The 15,297-nt window shown below is 44.1% G+C and overlaps 1 protein-coding gene across 2 annotated transcripts in view; it reads right to left on the reverse strand.

Moving 5' to 3' along the window:
- Positions 1-15,056, reverse strand: part of ASPG (asparaginase) — a 51,208-nt gene extending 36,152 nt beyond the window's left edge. Inside the window, exon 1 of one of the 2 annotated variants that reach the window (XM_075614952.1) lies at positions 14,698-15,056. In XM_075614952.1, the coding sequence (XP_075471067.1) occupies positions 14,698-15,001 (304 nt within the window). In that variant the 5' untranslated portion in view covers positions 15,002-15,056. The remainder of the gene's footprint in view (positions 1-14,697) is intronic. The other variant, XM_075614951.1, reaches the window with a different exon arrangement.
- Positions 15,057-15,297: the final 241 nt, after the last annotated feature.

Genomic DNA, 15,297 nt, shown 5'->3' on the forward strand with positions numbered 1-15,297 from the left:
GTAGATCTTCAGGTGTTAGTTTGGGAGGCCCCACCCTATATCAACATCAGAAACTTTGCGAGTTTGGTCTTCATCATACAGGTGGGTGGAAACATGTCATGTCACGATCAAAAGAAATCTCTGAGGACTCCAGAAAAGCAGTTATTGATGCTCATCATTTCTACGGATTTGGGGCTCCTCCAAGCCACTGTCAGACAGATGGAGAAAGTTCAACACCAGTCACTAAGCAGTCGACCTACCAAAACCTCTCCAAGAAGAAACTGGCAAATGATCCAAGAAGTCACAAAGAACCATAGAGTAACATCCAGGGATCTGCAGGCCACTCACGCCTTGGCTAATGTGAGTGTTCATAACTCAACTATCAGAAAAAGATTGAACAAGAATGGTGTTCATGGAAGGATAGCCAGCAGGAAACCACTGGTCTCTAAAAATAACATTGCTGCCCATCTGAAGTTCGCCAAAGCACATATATGATCAACAAGACTTCTCTGGACAGACGAGTCAAAAGTAGAAAGTTTGGCCTCAATTAGAAACGTTATCTTGGCGAAAACCAACCACTGCGTTCGAACCAAAGAACCTCATCCCAACCGTCAAGCATGGTGGTGGGAGTGTGAAGGTCTGCAGCTGCTTTGCTGCCTCAGGACCTGGACAGCTTGCCATTATTGACACAACCATGAATTCTGCTTTGTATCAGAAGATTCTAGAGGAGAATGTCAGGTCATCCCCGTCCGTGAGCTGAAGCGAAAGTGGGTCATGCAGCAAGACAGTGTTCCTTACCATACAGGCAGATCTACAAAAGAATGGCTGCAGAAGAAGAAACTCTGCGCTTTTGAATGGCCCAGTCAAAGTCCGGACCTAAACCCCATCAATATGTTGTGGCAGGACCTGAAGCGATCTATCCGTGCAAGGAAGCCCTCAAATGCCACTGAATTGAAGCAGTTCTATAAATTGCAATGGGCCAAAATTCCTCAAAACCGATGTGAGAAACTGACCAGCAGTTACAGGAAATGCTTAGTTGAAGTTATTGCTGCTCATGGTTCACATACTTTTTCATACATGGATATTAAATGTTGAATCATTTGGGGATAAATAAATGTTGGAAAAGTATCATGTTTTGTGTCATTTGTTTGATCAGGTTATCTTTATTTATTATTAAGACTTCGATTAAGATCTAATAACATTTTAGATTTGAAATATTAAAACCCTAAAGGGTTCACAAACGGTTTCTCACCGCTGTACACACACATTACACACACCATTTGTTTAAAATTATTTTTATTGCAGTTAGGAAATGCACATAATGGAGGGGGGGGGGGGGGAGAAATCAAAGCAATCTGCTTCATTTCAGAACCAAAAATGTTATCCCACAAACATAATATTTACAATCACAATTTACTTACAAAAGTTGTTAATCATTTAAAAAAAAAATATATATATATATATTATTTTTTGTGGTGCGTTTTGCATTCGCGTGTCTGTATTACATACCTTTTAAATAGATCGACACTAATTGTCTATACTGTATGTGCCTGTAAATTTCTATGTACCGAGCTGCGTACCGCATGCTATTTCATATCAGCGAAGCGCGTTGTCTCCCATTGGGAGATAAGCACTGTATGAAATAAAGTTATTATTATGTCTGAGCTTTTAAGATCGTGCAGCTCTTCTTTGAACAATGTAATGCGGGGAAATGTTCCACACCAATAATTAAAAATAAATATGAGATACCGATATCGGTGCTTTCTAAATCGATGAAGGAAAGTCCGCTGCAATCCAAGTACAGGAAACACAAAAAAGGAAGAGTAGAGGCTCCACGGATTTTAGAAAGGCAAATCATATATTGAAGCCAAATCAAGTGTCCAACGTTTCGTTTCGGCTGTCACAGCATCCTTTGTCAAGGAGTGGTACTGTGACAGCTGAAACATTGGACACTTTATTTGGCTTTTTAATGCATCTCTTCTTTGAACTACATAAGACCGTGTATCATATAAGCGTAGTGATCCAATTTGCTTCAAATTAGACATATATCCATTTAATTTACTTTACCATTGGTACTGTACACCTAGAAAAAGGCTCAATTGGCTAGTTATCACCTCCACTTATAGTATAGCAAACAATAGTTTGTTTCATTATGTTGGACTGCAAGACCCCCCAAAATAGGCCACCATAAGAGAGACTGAATAAAATGATGACACTGTGCAAGCAGGAACCAGCAAGGGATGGGTTAAAGATTGAGTGGGTTAGCTTGAAGAGAATCAGCAAAATATCTCATCAAGATACAGGCACATACAGCTGCAGGCAGCAAGGTCTATGGACACGTGAACCTCCCTGAAGATAAAACGTTTGCAACACGATTACCTGGACCAACCCGAATCTGCTAAAACACATCAAGCCCATCCATTCCCTACACTAAGCCACAGAGAGGAGATAACAGGAAAATGCAGATAAGATACAGCTAGGGCTGGGGGGGGGGGGGGTATTTATGATTTAAGAATGGAATAGGGATACTGTGTTCTTCAGGTATACATACCTGTGCCAGAGATCATTTGTAATAACCAGGTGTATGTTCTCCTCACACTGAGACAACACTGTGTGATTATCCTAATTGTGTGCTGTGCTATTAAACTAAATTTACTTTGAGAAACGTCAAATGTCAAAGTCACTTTCCTTCACATTACTTTAACGTGTTACAAAAGACTCAAAATAAGCAGTTTATAGCATATTCTTACTATGCTGATAATATATATATATATATAAATGTTTAAAGTGAGAACAATATAAGTGTAGCGCAGCCTATGAACAGTATTGGCACTCTCATACAGATTCCATACAGTGTACACACAAGTGCTATTTCTCACTTTGGTAGGGTTTTTGCTTTATCTACACTGTGAGAATAAATCACTTTCTTCAATAGAGCAGAACCACTACAAAGACAAATGCTTAAGTCTCCTAAACAACTAAGGCTATTCACTGTATTCTTTAAGTACATTATTAATAAATAACACTCATCTTCTCAGGCAGGTCCCAAAACATGTCGTACCCCACATAGACGCAGCATACAGTGCTACCCCTACAGCCAGGGACTCTGGTGACGCACTAGAAGTGCATTTGCATGTCATTACCCAGAATCCCTGGCTGCAGAGAAGGCACTATATCGGATAAGGCACGTTTTGGGGACTTGCCCGAGACATGTGCTCCTAACTGTTCTTTATCATCACTGTATTTCGTAGGGTGGAGGGTATCCTTCCCGTGTTTAATCACTATAACTTGTTTTTGTAACTGGTGTACTGTATTAAGAATTCTGTTTATTTATCGTTGACCTTTTAAGCCAAATCTGTTTAGATGGCGAATGAAGGCACAATAAAAAATATATATACAGTATGCTATTTTACTGCAGTTGAAACTTTTTGCTAAAGAAATAGCTTTTGCTTGGAGACGGCAGTCATAAAGTTGTTCCCCTTAAAAACAACCTGCTGATGTATCAGTAAGCAAGAAAACTATACCAGATGGGAAAAGAATGTCAAACCGCTTGCGGCCGCCTGCGAGTCCTATTACAGAAATAGTTTAAAGGATTACGTTCCCTAAAGGATGCACTTTTTGTAATGCAATTCAACTTCAGCGTGTGTTACATTGCACATCAGGAAACCACATATCGAATGACCAGTAACCATTCCTGCTGCCAAAATAGTAATCAAAGTAGTAAACACACGTGTGTACAATGTAATGTGGTCATAATCGCTTTTATTTTTTAGATGCTACAAGAAGCAAACAGTTAGGCCCGTAATATAGTGGGCGCGCGTGCGTGCCTGTGCGAACGCTCGTGCACGTGACGCACACTTTTTGTGTGTACAGCCCATGCTGCTGTGAGCTAAGGAAGGTACAGTGTGTGTGTCACTGGGGAAGCTGTGTTTGTGTGTATGTATATACTGTATATGTATGTGTATGTGTGTGTGTATATTAAAAATTTAAAAAGACATGCTGTGAAAATAAATTTATTAATGTTGTGCACACATTAACACACATCCATACACATTAACACACATCCATACACATTAACACACATCCATACACATTAACACACATCTATACACATTAACACACATCCATACACATTAACACACATCCATAAACATTAACACACATCCATACACATTAACACACATCCATACACATTAACACACATCCATACACATTAACACACATCTATACACATTAACACACATCCATACACATTAACACACATCCATACACATTAACACACATCCATACACATTAACACACATCCATACACATTAACACACATCCATACACATTAACACACATCCATACACATTAACACACATCCATACACATTGCGGTAGCGGCGCAAATACCTACTTTTTGGAGTCTTTCCCGCTACCGTCCGGCTCCCTGCCGTGCGGGCGGCCCTAGCAAACAATGGCTGGCTAACCACAAGTCAGGTTTTAAGGATATCCCTGCTTCAGCACAGCTGGCTCAATTAGTGGCTTTTACAGGTAAAAAGAAAGACCATCTCCAGGAATATTACCAAACTATTAATATTATTAAAATGGGACCAAATACATTTGGGTATTCATTTGTTTAACATCCTTACGATAAATATTTGCCTGTAGAGGTATATCCTCTCTACGTGACGATGAATAACGAACAGTTGCATAACCTTGGTTACTAATCAACTTGTACAAAATGACTACGGGAAAACAACAAAATAGACTTTTTAAATAAGCATTTGGTTAGGGTTCAAGCACAAAAAAACTGAAAGTTCCCAACAAGTAAAAACCCACACAATAAATAAGTTATGTTGGGTAAAAAAGTGACGAAAACCCACCACCATACAGTGCATAGCAAATAAAAATATAATTTGTGAGCACATTCACATGTCTCTGACAGGTCTGAAACCCTGCTTTTCACCATTATCTCTTAGCATACAGTGCTGCCACTGCTGCCAGGGATTCTGGGAAATGGCACGCAAATGAGCACCCAGTGTCACCTTTTGCTTCTAATCCATTTTAACAAGGAGCCCTATAAAATGATGCCTGGCGCATTAGGTCGTGTTTATACCCAATGCGGCCGGGCGCCACCAAAACAAATTCATGTTTTGCACGGAGCGCGTGCGAATTTCGAGCAGATCCAAGAAATTGATTTTCTGGAGCGATGGCAGCGTCACGTGAGCGGTTCAGCCAATGAGGGTTAACCGCTCACATGACGCCATGGCCATGCCTCCATGATGTCTCCTGCCCACAGTGCAGGTTTCGGGTGTGCGCGACGCCTTGAGGGAGTGCGCGAGCCCGGACGCCGCAGGTATAAATCAAAGCCTTACTCAGCATTCCGCACCGCCTGTCTTTCCCCATTGTTAGCAAACTGTGCTACCATTGCAGCCAGGGATTCTGGGCAATGGCATGCAAATGAGCACAGTTTGTCACTCTTTACTGCTTATCCATTTTAACATGGAACCCTGTGAGCGTATGCCTGCCGTATTACAGCACAGCCTGGGTTTAGGAAGTGCACAGCCACTAAACACGGTTACCCAGGTGGTATTATTGTGCTGTAATGACAATCCGGCCACGCACTATCGTTCCGAGGTGAGATCTCACACATTCTGTGTGCAACTCACATAGGTCCTACTTTCAGCAAATTGATTAATCCAAAAACAAATGAAAATACCACTTGTGAGCACATTCACGTCTCGGAGGTCTGCAACTCTGCTTTCCCCATTATCCCTAGCACACAGGGCTTCCACTGTGGAGGGGTTTTGTCACTTTTTTACACCCCCCCTCATTACTTATTCATCCAACACAAAGGGTCGTTTAAACTTAAAGCAGCAGCCAGCGCTGCTCAAACTACAACCTGTGAACCCTCAGAGACAATCCGGAGCGCTGACATCTGGTGACCCCCCTGGTCCCCGAGATTAAGCTAGTTATGTCCTCTGGACATGAATACTTCACTGGTGGACACAATATGGCTGCAAGGTCAGGCTCGCTCCCGCAGGATATAGAGAGCTGCCACGTCATCGGGAGATAATGTTGCAGGAACAAGGAATCCCCAGAGGTCAGGGAACCACAGATTAGCTCTCATGGACCCCATAGTTCAGGTAGATAAAAATAAGAACTGCTACTTTTACCACTTGGATGCCAGAGGGGAACACAGCACACGGCTTTGCAATGTGTTTCTGGCCCCTCTAGCAGCAGAAGAGTTAAGGATTGGCCGCTTGTACCACAGATCTTGCTCCTAAGGCTGGGGCCATGGCGTCTTAACTGGCCATGGTGGACGAGCCGTGGGGGGTGTGCAGGGCGTCACGGAGCTGGTTCGCCCTCATTGGGCGAACCGCTCACGTGACCGGCCTGTCGCGCCAAGAAATCAGTTTGAACTGATTTCTTGCACAACGCGCACCTGCTTCCGCTCGCCCGCCGCATGGACACGAACACTGCCTTAAGGCAATCTGATCGCTCAGCGTCCGCACGGTCTGCGGTACCATGGCCCCAGCCTAAGACTTTGTGTGCGAAAGCATTAACACTCCACAGTAGCAAACTTCATGCAGCACATCAAAAGAAAATGCCATCATTTAAATCCCGCGAATAGAAGCTGCAGTATGAACATTTAGCTCATTAGATGGGTGCAAATAAATGTCCCAAGTTTCAATATATATCCAATAGCCGAAGGTCCGGGTCTTTTCTCAATTTATTCAGAGACAATAGACAACATCTTTTACAGCATCATTTCGGCCACTTCCATCAGGTTTTCAGGCAGATAGAATGTAGTTATAGAGGGGAGAATTCTTAGGCTAAGGCCCCGGTAACTCAGCTGCAACGCGCGCCCACGAGATTGGCGGCGCGTGCAGCCGATTCCCCGGTCTGCAGCTCACTGCAGGAGCAGAGACCGGGGGGGCGTGGCGGAGGAGTGATGGGGGCGCGGCCATGACGTCACCCGGCAGGTTCGCCCTCATTGGCTGAACCACCGGGGGGCGTGCCTAATCGCTCGACGCGAGTTCCTGCTCTCAATTCTATTGAGAGCAGGAGCAGCTCTCGCCCCAGCGCTGCGGCCCCCCCTCGCAGCGGGCCCGGCGCCATTGAGGGGAGGGCTCTCGTCCATGCAGCGTCCGCTGTAGTAGGCAGCGGGGTCAAGGCCTTAGCTTGGTGGTGTTAAATGATTCTGAATTCTATCAATCCAAATAAAATCATTATACATTTTCCTTAACCAGTCCTAATATAGCAATCATCTGTTTTTCTCACTGTCAGCCCAATCATCAACATTAGAACAGTTTCTTCATTTACCAATAGTTACTTTGATTTACAAAACCCTCCTTGTTCTGTCACTAACAATAGGATTAACTGTTTCTTATCTTTTAAGACAGATCTCTATTGTATTGTCTTTTACGAACTAACAATTTAACGAACCTTTGATTCCAAACTCATGATCCTATACTATTAAACATAAGTTTAATACAAAAGGAAATTAATAAAACAAGATAGATTCTTAAAATCACACAAAAGATTTCTACACCTCCCTGTCTTCAGACTGATTTATCTTTTTATCTCTGCAGAGGCAGCTAATAATTTTCCAATATAATGTCTAACTTAATACTAATATATATATATATATATCTTCAAATCGTCCTATGTAGTCTTAATTAATCTATTTCTTTAAAAAGTATTGGTAATTTTTCTCTCTCTCCCCTCCCCTTCCAATGGTTGGCTACCACCAAGATGTATTATTAGCTCCTTGAAAATGTCAGGCTAAATATGGTAGATCTCCTTCGTAACCCTTGGAATTTGCACATCTTGTTGGTTGCTACAAGTGAAGTATGTATTGTGTAACCCAGCGGTGCGCAAACTGGGGGGCGCAAGACATTTCGGAGGGCGGCGTTTACAGAGGCCCCGCGCTGAGAGCGCGAGGCCTCTGTAAACTTACTTACCTGGCTCCAGTCACACGTCTCTATGACAACGCAGCCTCAAATGACGCCCGTTACCATAGAGACATGACATCAAATGACGCCGCGGGTCACGTGACGTCACATGACCCCGCAACATTAGAGGCAAGGGGGACGGGGGTGCGACCGAGGAGGAGAGAAGGTAGGGGGGCGCAGGGAGTTTGCGCACCGCTGGTGTAATCAACAATATGCGTTTGTGATGCTTTCCTACATTTGGAAAACTATAAACATACCAAGTGGCAGATCGTAACAATATACAGGTGAATATTCTATTATCTAAATCAGAATCCCAAACTGACTTGTCTTGGATTAGACAAATCAGATCGACAGATTGTCTAATCAGATTAGACAATAGATAATATTTAGAGAAAAACAGGTGTGTGCAAACAGCCTGTAGTAAGAACCACCATTTTGTAAGAGATCAACAGATACAATATTGCGCTTAAACAGCTTACATCTTCAACACTAACCTGTTAAAAGAAAAATTTTGATGGCCCTGCTTTTCTTTTAGATCTACCTTATACAATATATAAAAAAAACTTACATATTGTAAACAGGAACACTACATATGCGAGTGTTGGTGACTAAGACCAATGTAAATACAACATTCCAAAGGAGGGGCTGCAGAGAGAATGCCCTTTCAAAGCCTATTTTCTGCCTCTCTGAGCCTCTTTATTTTCTGATCTCTTTTCAGTCTTGTGATCTATGTTCTACTCCAATCAGCCATCAAAAACAGGAGTCTAAAACGCAGTCCTCCAGGGCCACCTTCTATGGATATCCCTGCTTCAGCACAGGTGGCTCAATCAGAGATTGAGCCACCTGTGCTGAAGTAGGGATATCCATAAAAGCTAGCCTGTTGGTGGAACATGAGGACAGTTTGAGAGCCCTGATCTAAAATCGTGGGCCTACTCATTTTAGTAACTAACCATGGTCTCAGTATTTCATAGGCTGCAGCAATTCAGTAAAGCAGCATTGCCAATTATTCATGGCAAACGATTGGATGTTTCTAGTACATTATTCTGACTTGTTTCGCCAAACTAATAAATCATTCACCAGCTGGGTTGAGGGTAAAAGTGCTGTAGAATAAAAACATTAGCCTGGCGCAATAAAACTGATTTACCGGATGTTTTGTAACCAACCACTTCTTTGACACAGTAGTTACACTATTCCTTTCTCAAATGCCCTATCAAAGCAAATTGCCATGTCACAGTGGCCACAGATCCACAAAAGAATGCTACGTTTTAGCACACTTTTACTCCCATTCATATAAATGAGTAAAGGTGGGGTAAGGATAAGCACCTTTTGTGCCTGCGAGCCAGTGTCTTATTACTATGAATTATAAGACAGTATAAAATGTAAAAAAAACAAACAACTATTAACAATTATACAGCTTCGTTCTTTAACCTGGGCAGATCTGAGTCTGGTATACTCCACTAGCAGACAGCAACAAGGATTTGTACATCTGATCTGCATGACTATGAGCACTTGAGCTCGAATTGCACATTTATCCCAGGCTTGGGAACCTTTTGTACCCTGTTCTGTGACTCGTTGACATTTCACGTGAGACATACCCACTCTATCATATAGTGGGGTTATGTGCTTATGAGCAGCTCAATTTGGCTCTCATCAGAGCTACAATGGTAATAGCCGCTAATCATATAACATGGCAGCGTTCTGTATACCCCTCTAGCTGATAGCATTGCACTTCAGAGGTGCATGGCATTTGTACTGTACATCTGATTTGCAGGATTCTGAGCACTTGAGCTGAAATTAGCACATGTAGCCCAGTCTTGGGAACCGGTTTTCCCCTGTTCCGAGACTATTTTGCTTGTCACTTGAGCCACTTAATTGCAGTGTGACTAAGCGCTTGGGAGCTACTCAATCTTGCATCAAAACTATAACGGTATTATTTGCTAATTGTTACACACTGCAGCATTAAGTATTTCACTTCTGACTCATTTAGCAAGCATAGGAGAAGCGTGACTGATTACCTTATCACGTGAATCAGCTTTACTCTCTCCCCACTCCATTTTAAGTTATTATTTTACTTGGATTTATTAAAGTTACGTTTCATTTTTTTTTATTCTACACATTTGTATTTGTTGTAATAAATCAGAATACCCCTTGTGAGCACATTCACATGTCTCAGACAGGTCTGCAACACTGCTTTTCACCATTATCGCTTAACATATCACGCGTCCACTGCAGCAAAGGATTCTGGGTAATTGCATGCAAATGAGCACACTGTCACCTTTTACGTTATGTCCATTTTAACACAGACCCATAGAAGCATATGCCTACCAAATTGCATAGCTATTCAGCACAGCATGGGTTAAAGGTACATTGCCAGTAACCCTACTCACAGACAGCTTTTCCAACCTTTTGGGTCTCTTCAGTGTAAAGCTGGTTATGCTGGATTTATTACAACATGTTTGTGTGAACATGAGACATCCGTGGGCTCCTTCCCCATTTTTGTGTTTCTCTCATTTAGCTCTCAAAAATGTAGCACCTAGTTAACGCTTTCCAATTACTTGTTATTCCTGAACATTCTCTTCTCAAATAGTTTGACGTTAATTATTAGCCATCACGGACACAGAAACTGGGGGGGGAAAAAAAAAAGTATTGCAAAAGATCATTCGAATGAACATAGACTCTCTGTAACTTTTGGCATTTTCCAAAAGTGCAGGAATTTCATGATCAATATTCACTGTAACATTAACTAGCTCGGTCACTGACCAAACACTTCCATGCAATTTCAGTATCTTACACCACATCCATGTCTTTTACAACCGCTGGGACAGAACGTAACTCAATAACATAATTTCATACATGTATACCTAATCTTCCATTGTAAAGCTTCAGAATCTGCTTGCGAAGATGAGCAGATAAGGCAGAAATGTCAATATCAGCCAAAAGGGGATATTGTGTAACCTACACTTGTTATTGTTATACTAAACAGTCATTTTTCTATACGTGATAACACTGTATACAAGCATTTCCTTTCCTGGTATACAAAATACATTTCAGTTGTAGCAAACATACTTCTTAAAGCGACATACCCGCCTTGTTTTTTGCTTTTAAAATTAAAGCCTCAGAACCCGGCACAGGGCAGAATGTGTGCTAGCCGGGCACAAAATGGCAGTGGAAGTCAGGGGTCAGTGGTGCGTAGAAAAGCCTCAACACTACCTCACGCTTTCCAGAAAGACCCCATGGCCATGTTTGTAGTTCGGCTGCTAGATTTGTAGTTTCTTGCGTCAAATCAGGCGACCACACACACACATGAAAATAAAAAAAATACAATTATCAGCGATTCCAGTAAGATTTAAATAGAGTATATATCTATCGTTGCTGCTTTAATAGAAATTGGTATATACAAATGATGATACATGACCTGTATTTTCGTTTATAGGTTATTCAGGCACTTTTCATTATTTGGGAAAACGCGTTTCAAACTTTTTCTAACCAAGAACCCAAGTAATATTTGATTTTCAAAGAAAAAAAATCCACTTTTTTCACACCAAGCTCCAAGTTAGAAATATTATAATTTAAAAGGAACAATCCTAGGGGTGATTTTCCCCCCTACATAGGATTAAAGCATGGGGTCTCTGGAGCTGAACCCCATTAATTTCAGCTGCTTCCACAGATACAGACCTCGATCTAGGCTCGATGGGGTTTAAAAGTTTAAAGCTCCCGGCTAATAGAAATGCTGAACCCGATGACGTAAATAAAAAAATAAAAAAAAGAGTATGCTGCACACAACAATGAAAAATAAATAAATACATACAGTACAGTTTACCGGTGCTGCTGGTTCAAGGAGTACATGTCAGAGTAATTCCAGGGTAATTCTCAGGAAAAAAAGGGATCCAACGCTCTACGGTTTTCTAAATAAAGCTAATTTATTGTGCCACACAACGTTTTGACCAAAAGGTCTTTCTCAAGTGACTAGGCATGCCTAGTCACTTGAGAAAGACCTATTGGTCAAAACGTTGTGTGGCACAATAAATTAGCTTTATTTAGAAAACCGTAGAGCGTTGAACCCGATGACGTCACAGCCCCCTATTGGCCCGCAGGGCACGGGAGATTTGAAACTCTGCCATTACATGAACCCTACTAGCCGAGCGGCTACTGGCACCCTATACGGAGGTCTGTATCTCCAAAAGCCGGGGGTCCCCGGAGCTGAAATCAGTGGGGATCTGTTCTGGAGACCCCCTGCTTGAATCATGTTAAAAATTAAAAAATGCACATGCTTGTATTGCCTTTTTATAGAAGACTGCCAGGAGGAAGACTGTGCTCTATTTGGCCACTTTTGAAAAGGAATCTGGATACATCTTTAAATGACCACAAGAAACAAGTCAATAGAATAGTTCTTAGTGTATCATATTAATCTCTGGCTCGCTGTACCAAGTAATTCTGAAGAGTAAAATCAACAGCTGGTCCACGGAGGCTTCACATGTGGCCCCCAAGCTCTGCAGACTGAGTGATGTTTCTGTAGCGGATCAGAGGTTCTTCCTTTCTCCAGCTGTTTTAGGAGTGTTCTGCTCATCTTCTCAGCACCAGCATTAGGCATTGGTCCCGCTGCGGTTGGCGGTTCGCGCGCGGCCACCAGCCCCTTTCCTCCAGTCTGGAGATCCCCGCTGGCTCCTTCCGACGTGGCTGACTGCGTGCTGTGATGCGTCAGCCGGCCGATGCTGCAAGCTTCTAGTGATCAGAAGCGCTGACGAATCACGTTGTGCAGCAGTCAGCCAATGAGGAGGGAAGGGAGGCGGGTACGGGGAGGGAGGCGGCTATCCTGTCTGTGCAGCCGTGCATAGCACCCCCCCCCCCCTCCTCTGGTGCCCGTTTCACAGGCTGCCCCTGCTCCGGGGGGGGGGGGGGGAGGAGAGGGGCTCCGGGAGTGAGAGAGGAACCGACGGGGGGAGGGGGTGGGACAACACGAGAGCACCCCCGCTCAAACCACACACCCCCCCGCTCAAACCACACACCCCCCCCCCCCCAGCCCCAGCTCCCGCCAGACCGCAGGGAGCGGGTCAATTGCCTCTCCACGCGCCACGCCGCCTGTCTGCAGTGCGGGCGCGTGGTCTGAGGCAGCGGGGCCTTAGCCTTAAGCAGCGGACCAGTGTGGGCAAATGGGCGGTCTGACCTAGAGATGGGCGAATGTGTCAAAATTCGTCCCGCTAATATTTAGCAGTTAACATTCGCTTCCTCAGCAATTATTCGCCTGTGAAGACTATTTGCACATTTGATTCACCCAAGAGAATCGCATTTCTTTTAATCAACCCGCGATAGTTTTGTAACGGATTTGAATATTGGCAAATAATTTGTCCATCTCTACAGTTACAACCCATGGCTGCAAGGCTCTCGATGCGTTGGGGAGGAGAACGAGTGCGAGAGAGGTACAACCGCCCCCTAACCCCCCCCCCCCCGTGTCACCCACCTCCCTCCTATGTTACCCTCTCCTCCCCATGAATTCTACTGCCTCAGTGAAAGGTAATGTGTACCCCTCTTGAGGTCTCAGGGGCAGTGATATTGTACCAGCTTCCAGTAACAGACAAGTGAAGGTTATTTTTAACGTCTTGTGGAAAAATAAAAATAAAACTACCTCGAAACATTTTCACGTTACAGCACTACTGAATAAAGAATGATGCGGTTCACAAGTACACGGTGCGATGATGAATCAAGTGTACCACACAGAAGTAGGTCAGCAACACACTGCACAGCACACACACATGAAACTCCCCACGTCCAAGACACAATAATTTAAAAATATTTTGTTACAAATTATAGCAAATAAAAATATCACTCGTGGGCACATTCACATGTCTCAATCGGGTCGGCAACCCTGCCTTTCCCCATCATCTCTTAACATGGAGTGCTTCCACTGCAGCCAGGGATTCTGGGTAGTGACATGCAAATGAGCACACCTTTTACTTAATGTCCATTTAAACATAGATCCCTAGAAACTTATGCCTGCAAAGTATCGAATTATGTTGGCTAAAAGCTTGCATGTATTTTTGACCTTATTGAAGTTGCTTAGTTCGCAGCTGTATTACAAAACCGAAATTCTACTCTGAAACCAAATCCAGCATATATTAGTACACAAACCATAATCTACAAAACAATGGCTTTTCAATGCTAGCCCAACAGGGCTTCTCCTGTCTGTCTCTGATAAGAAGTGGTGCTAGCTTTAAACTGGGAGACACCCAATGAAAGGTAGGTGTGTGTGTGTGTGTGTGTGTGTGTGTGTGTGTGTGTGTATAACTATAGTGCCTGAGGCATTAGAAAAACCCGGTGCCTGTAAATATTGTGCATCATGACAGCGCTATACAACAATAAAAAAAATTTTAATATTAAAATACAAATGATATTGCAAGTAGCATGAATGCCTGAACACCAGACCAGCAATGTCTCACAGGTCTTTTCCTGGCAGAGGGAGCAGCAACGCATTCCTGAGTCGTAGAGGCAAATGGTGTTACAATAAAGGGGGGAGGGGGGAGGGTGCAAACCTACAGGGTCCCCACAGACTTGCACATCTACTTTATATGCAGATCAAGAACACAGGGATCACAAGTCACCATACAATACCAGCAGCGGCAGCACTGCACACAAGCACTTACACACATTTAACTCTACCCCCAAGAGCTTGCAATCTAATGCTGATGCCAGGGCAGTGATGGCGACCGTATCTAGGTCCCCAATGAGTCTCACTTCAATCAAAGGCCAGCGCTCTCCTCCCCCAGCCCCCCCAAACTCACCTTCATTCTGGTACATCATCCCTATGGTCCCGCCGGTGTTGATCACCAGGACCCGGGCTTCGGCCACGATGCTGCTCAGGCTGTCCAGGGAACCGGACAGGCTCTGGCTGCTGGACAGCCTCCTCTTGCGTGGGGTCTGTGCCGCGGGCACGCGTGGGGGGAGCGCAGGAGGCTGCATGGCAGCCGCGGTGGCCCCCGTCCCGGCTGCCTCCTGGTCCAGCAGATCCAGGTGGGTGTGGGACAGGGCTTTGGAGAGCCGGGACACCGGGCTAGTCCACTGGATGCCACTCTTCTCTTCCGCCATACTTTAACTTGGCACGAGCAGCCTGCGCGCGCCCCCTCTGCGGGGATGGGGGGGGGGCACACGGGGTACGTCACGCACACACCCCCGGGCACGTCACGCACACACCCCCAGTCGTGTTCATCGCCGCCCCCTCCTCCCACCACGTGCAAGCCTGGCAGCATCCCTAGCTGGGGATGATGTGGTGGGAAGCCCAAGCAGCAGCAATGGTGCAAGGGTCCGAGGGGGCCCAACAACTCACATTGGCGTTACTCACATGTATCAGTAGAAATGCAGCAAAGTAGTCATTCACTCCTTAC

This window comes from Ascaphus truei, chromosome 9, assembly GCF_040206685.1.
Source record: "Ascaphus truei isolate aAscTru1 chromosome 9, aAscTru1.hap1, whole genome shotgun sequence".
NCBI classification, from domain to species: Eukaryota; Metazoa; Chordata; class Amphibia; order Anura; family Ascaphidae; genus Ascaphus; species Ascaphus truei.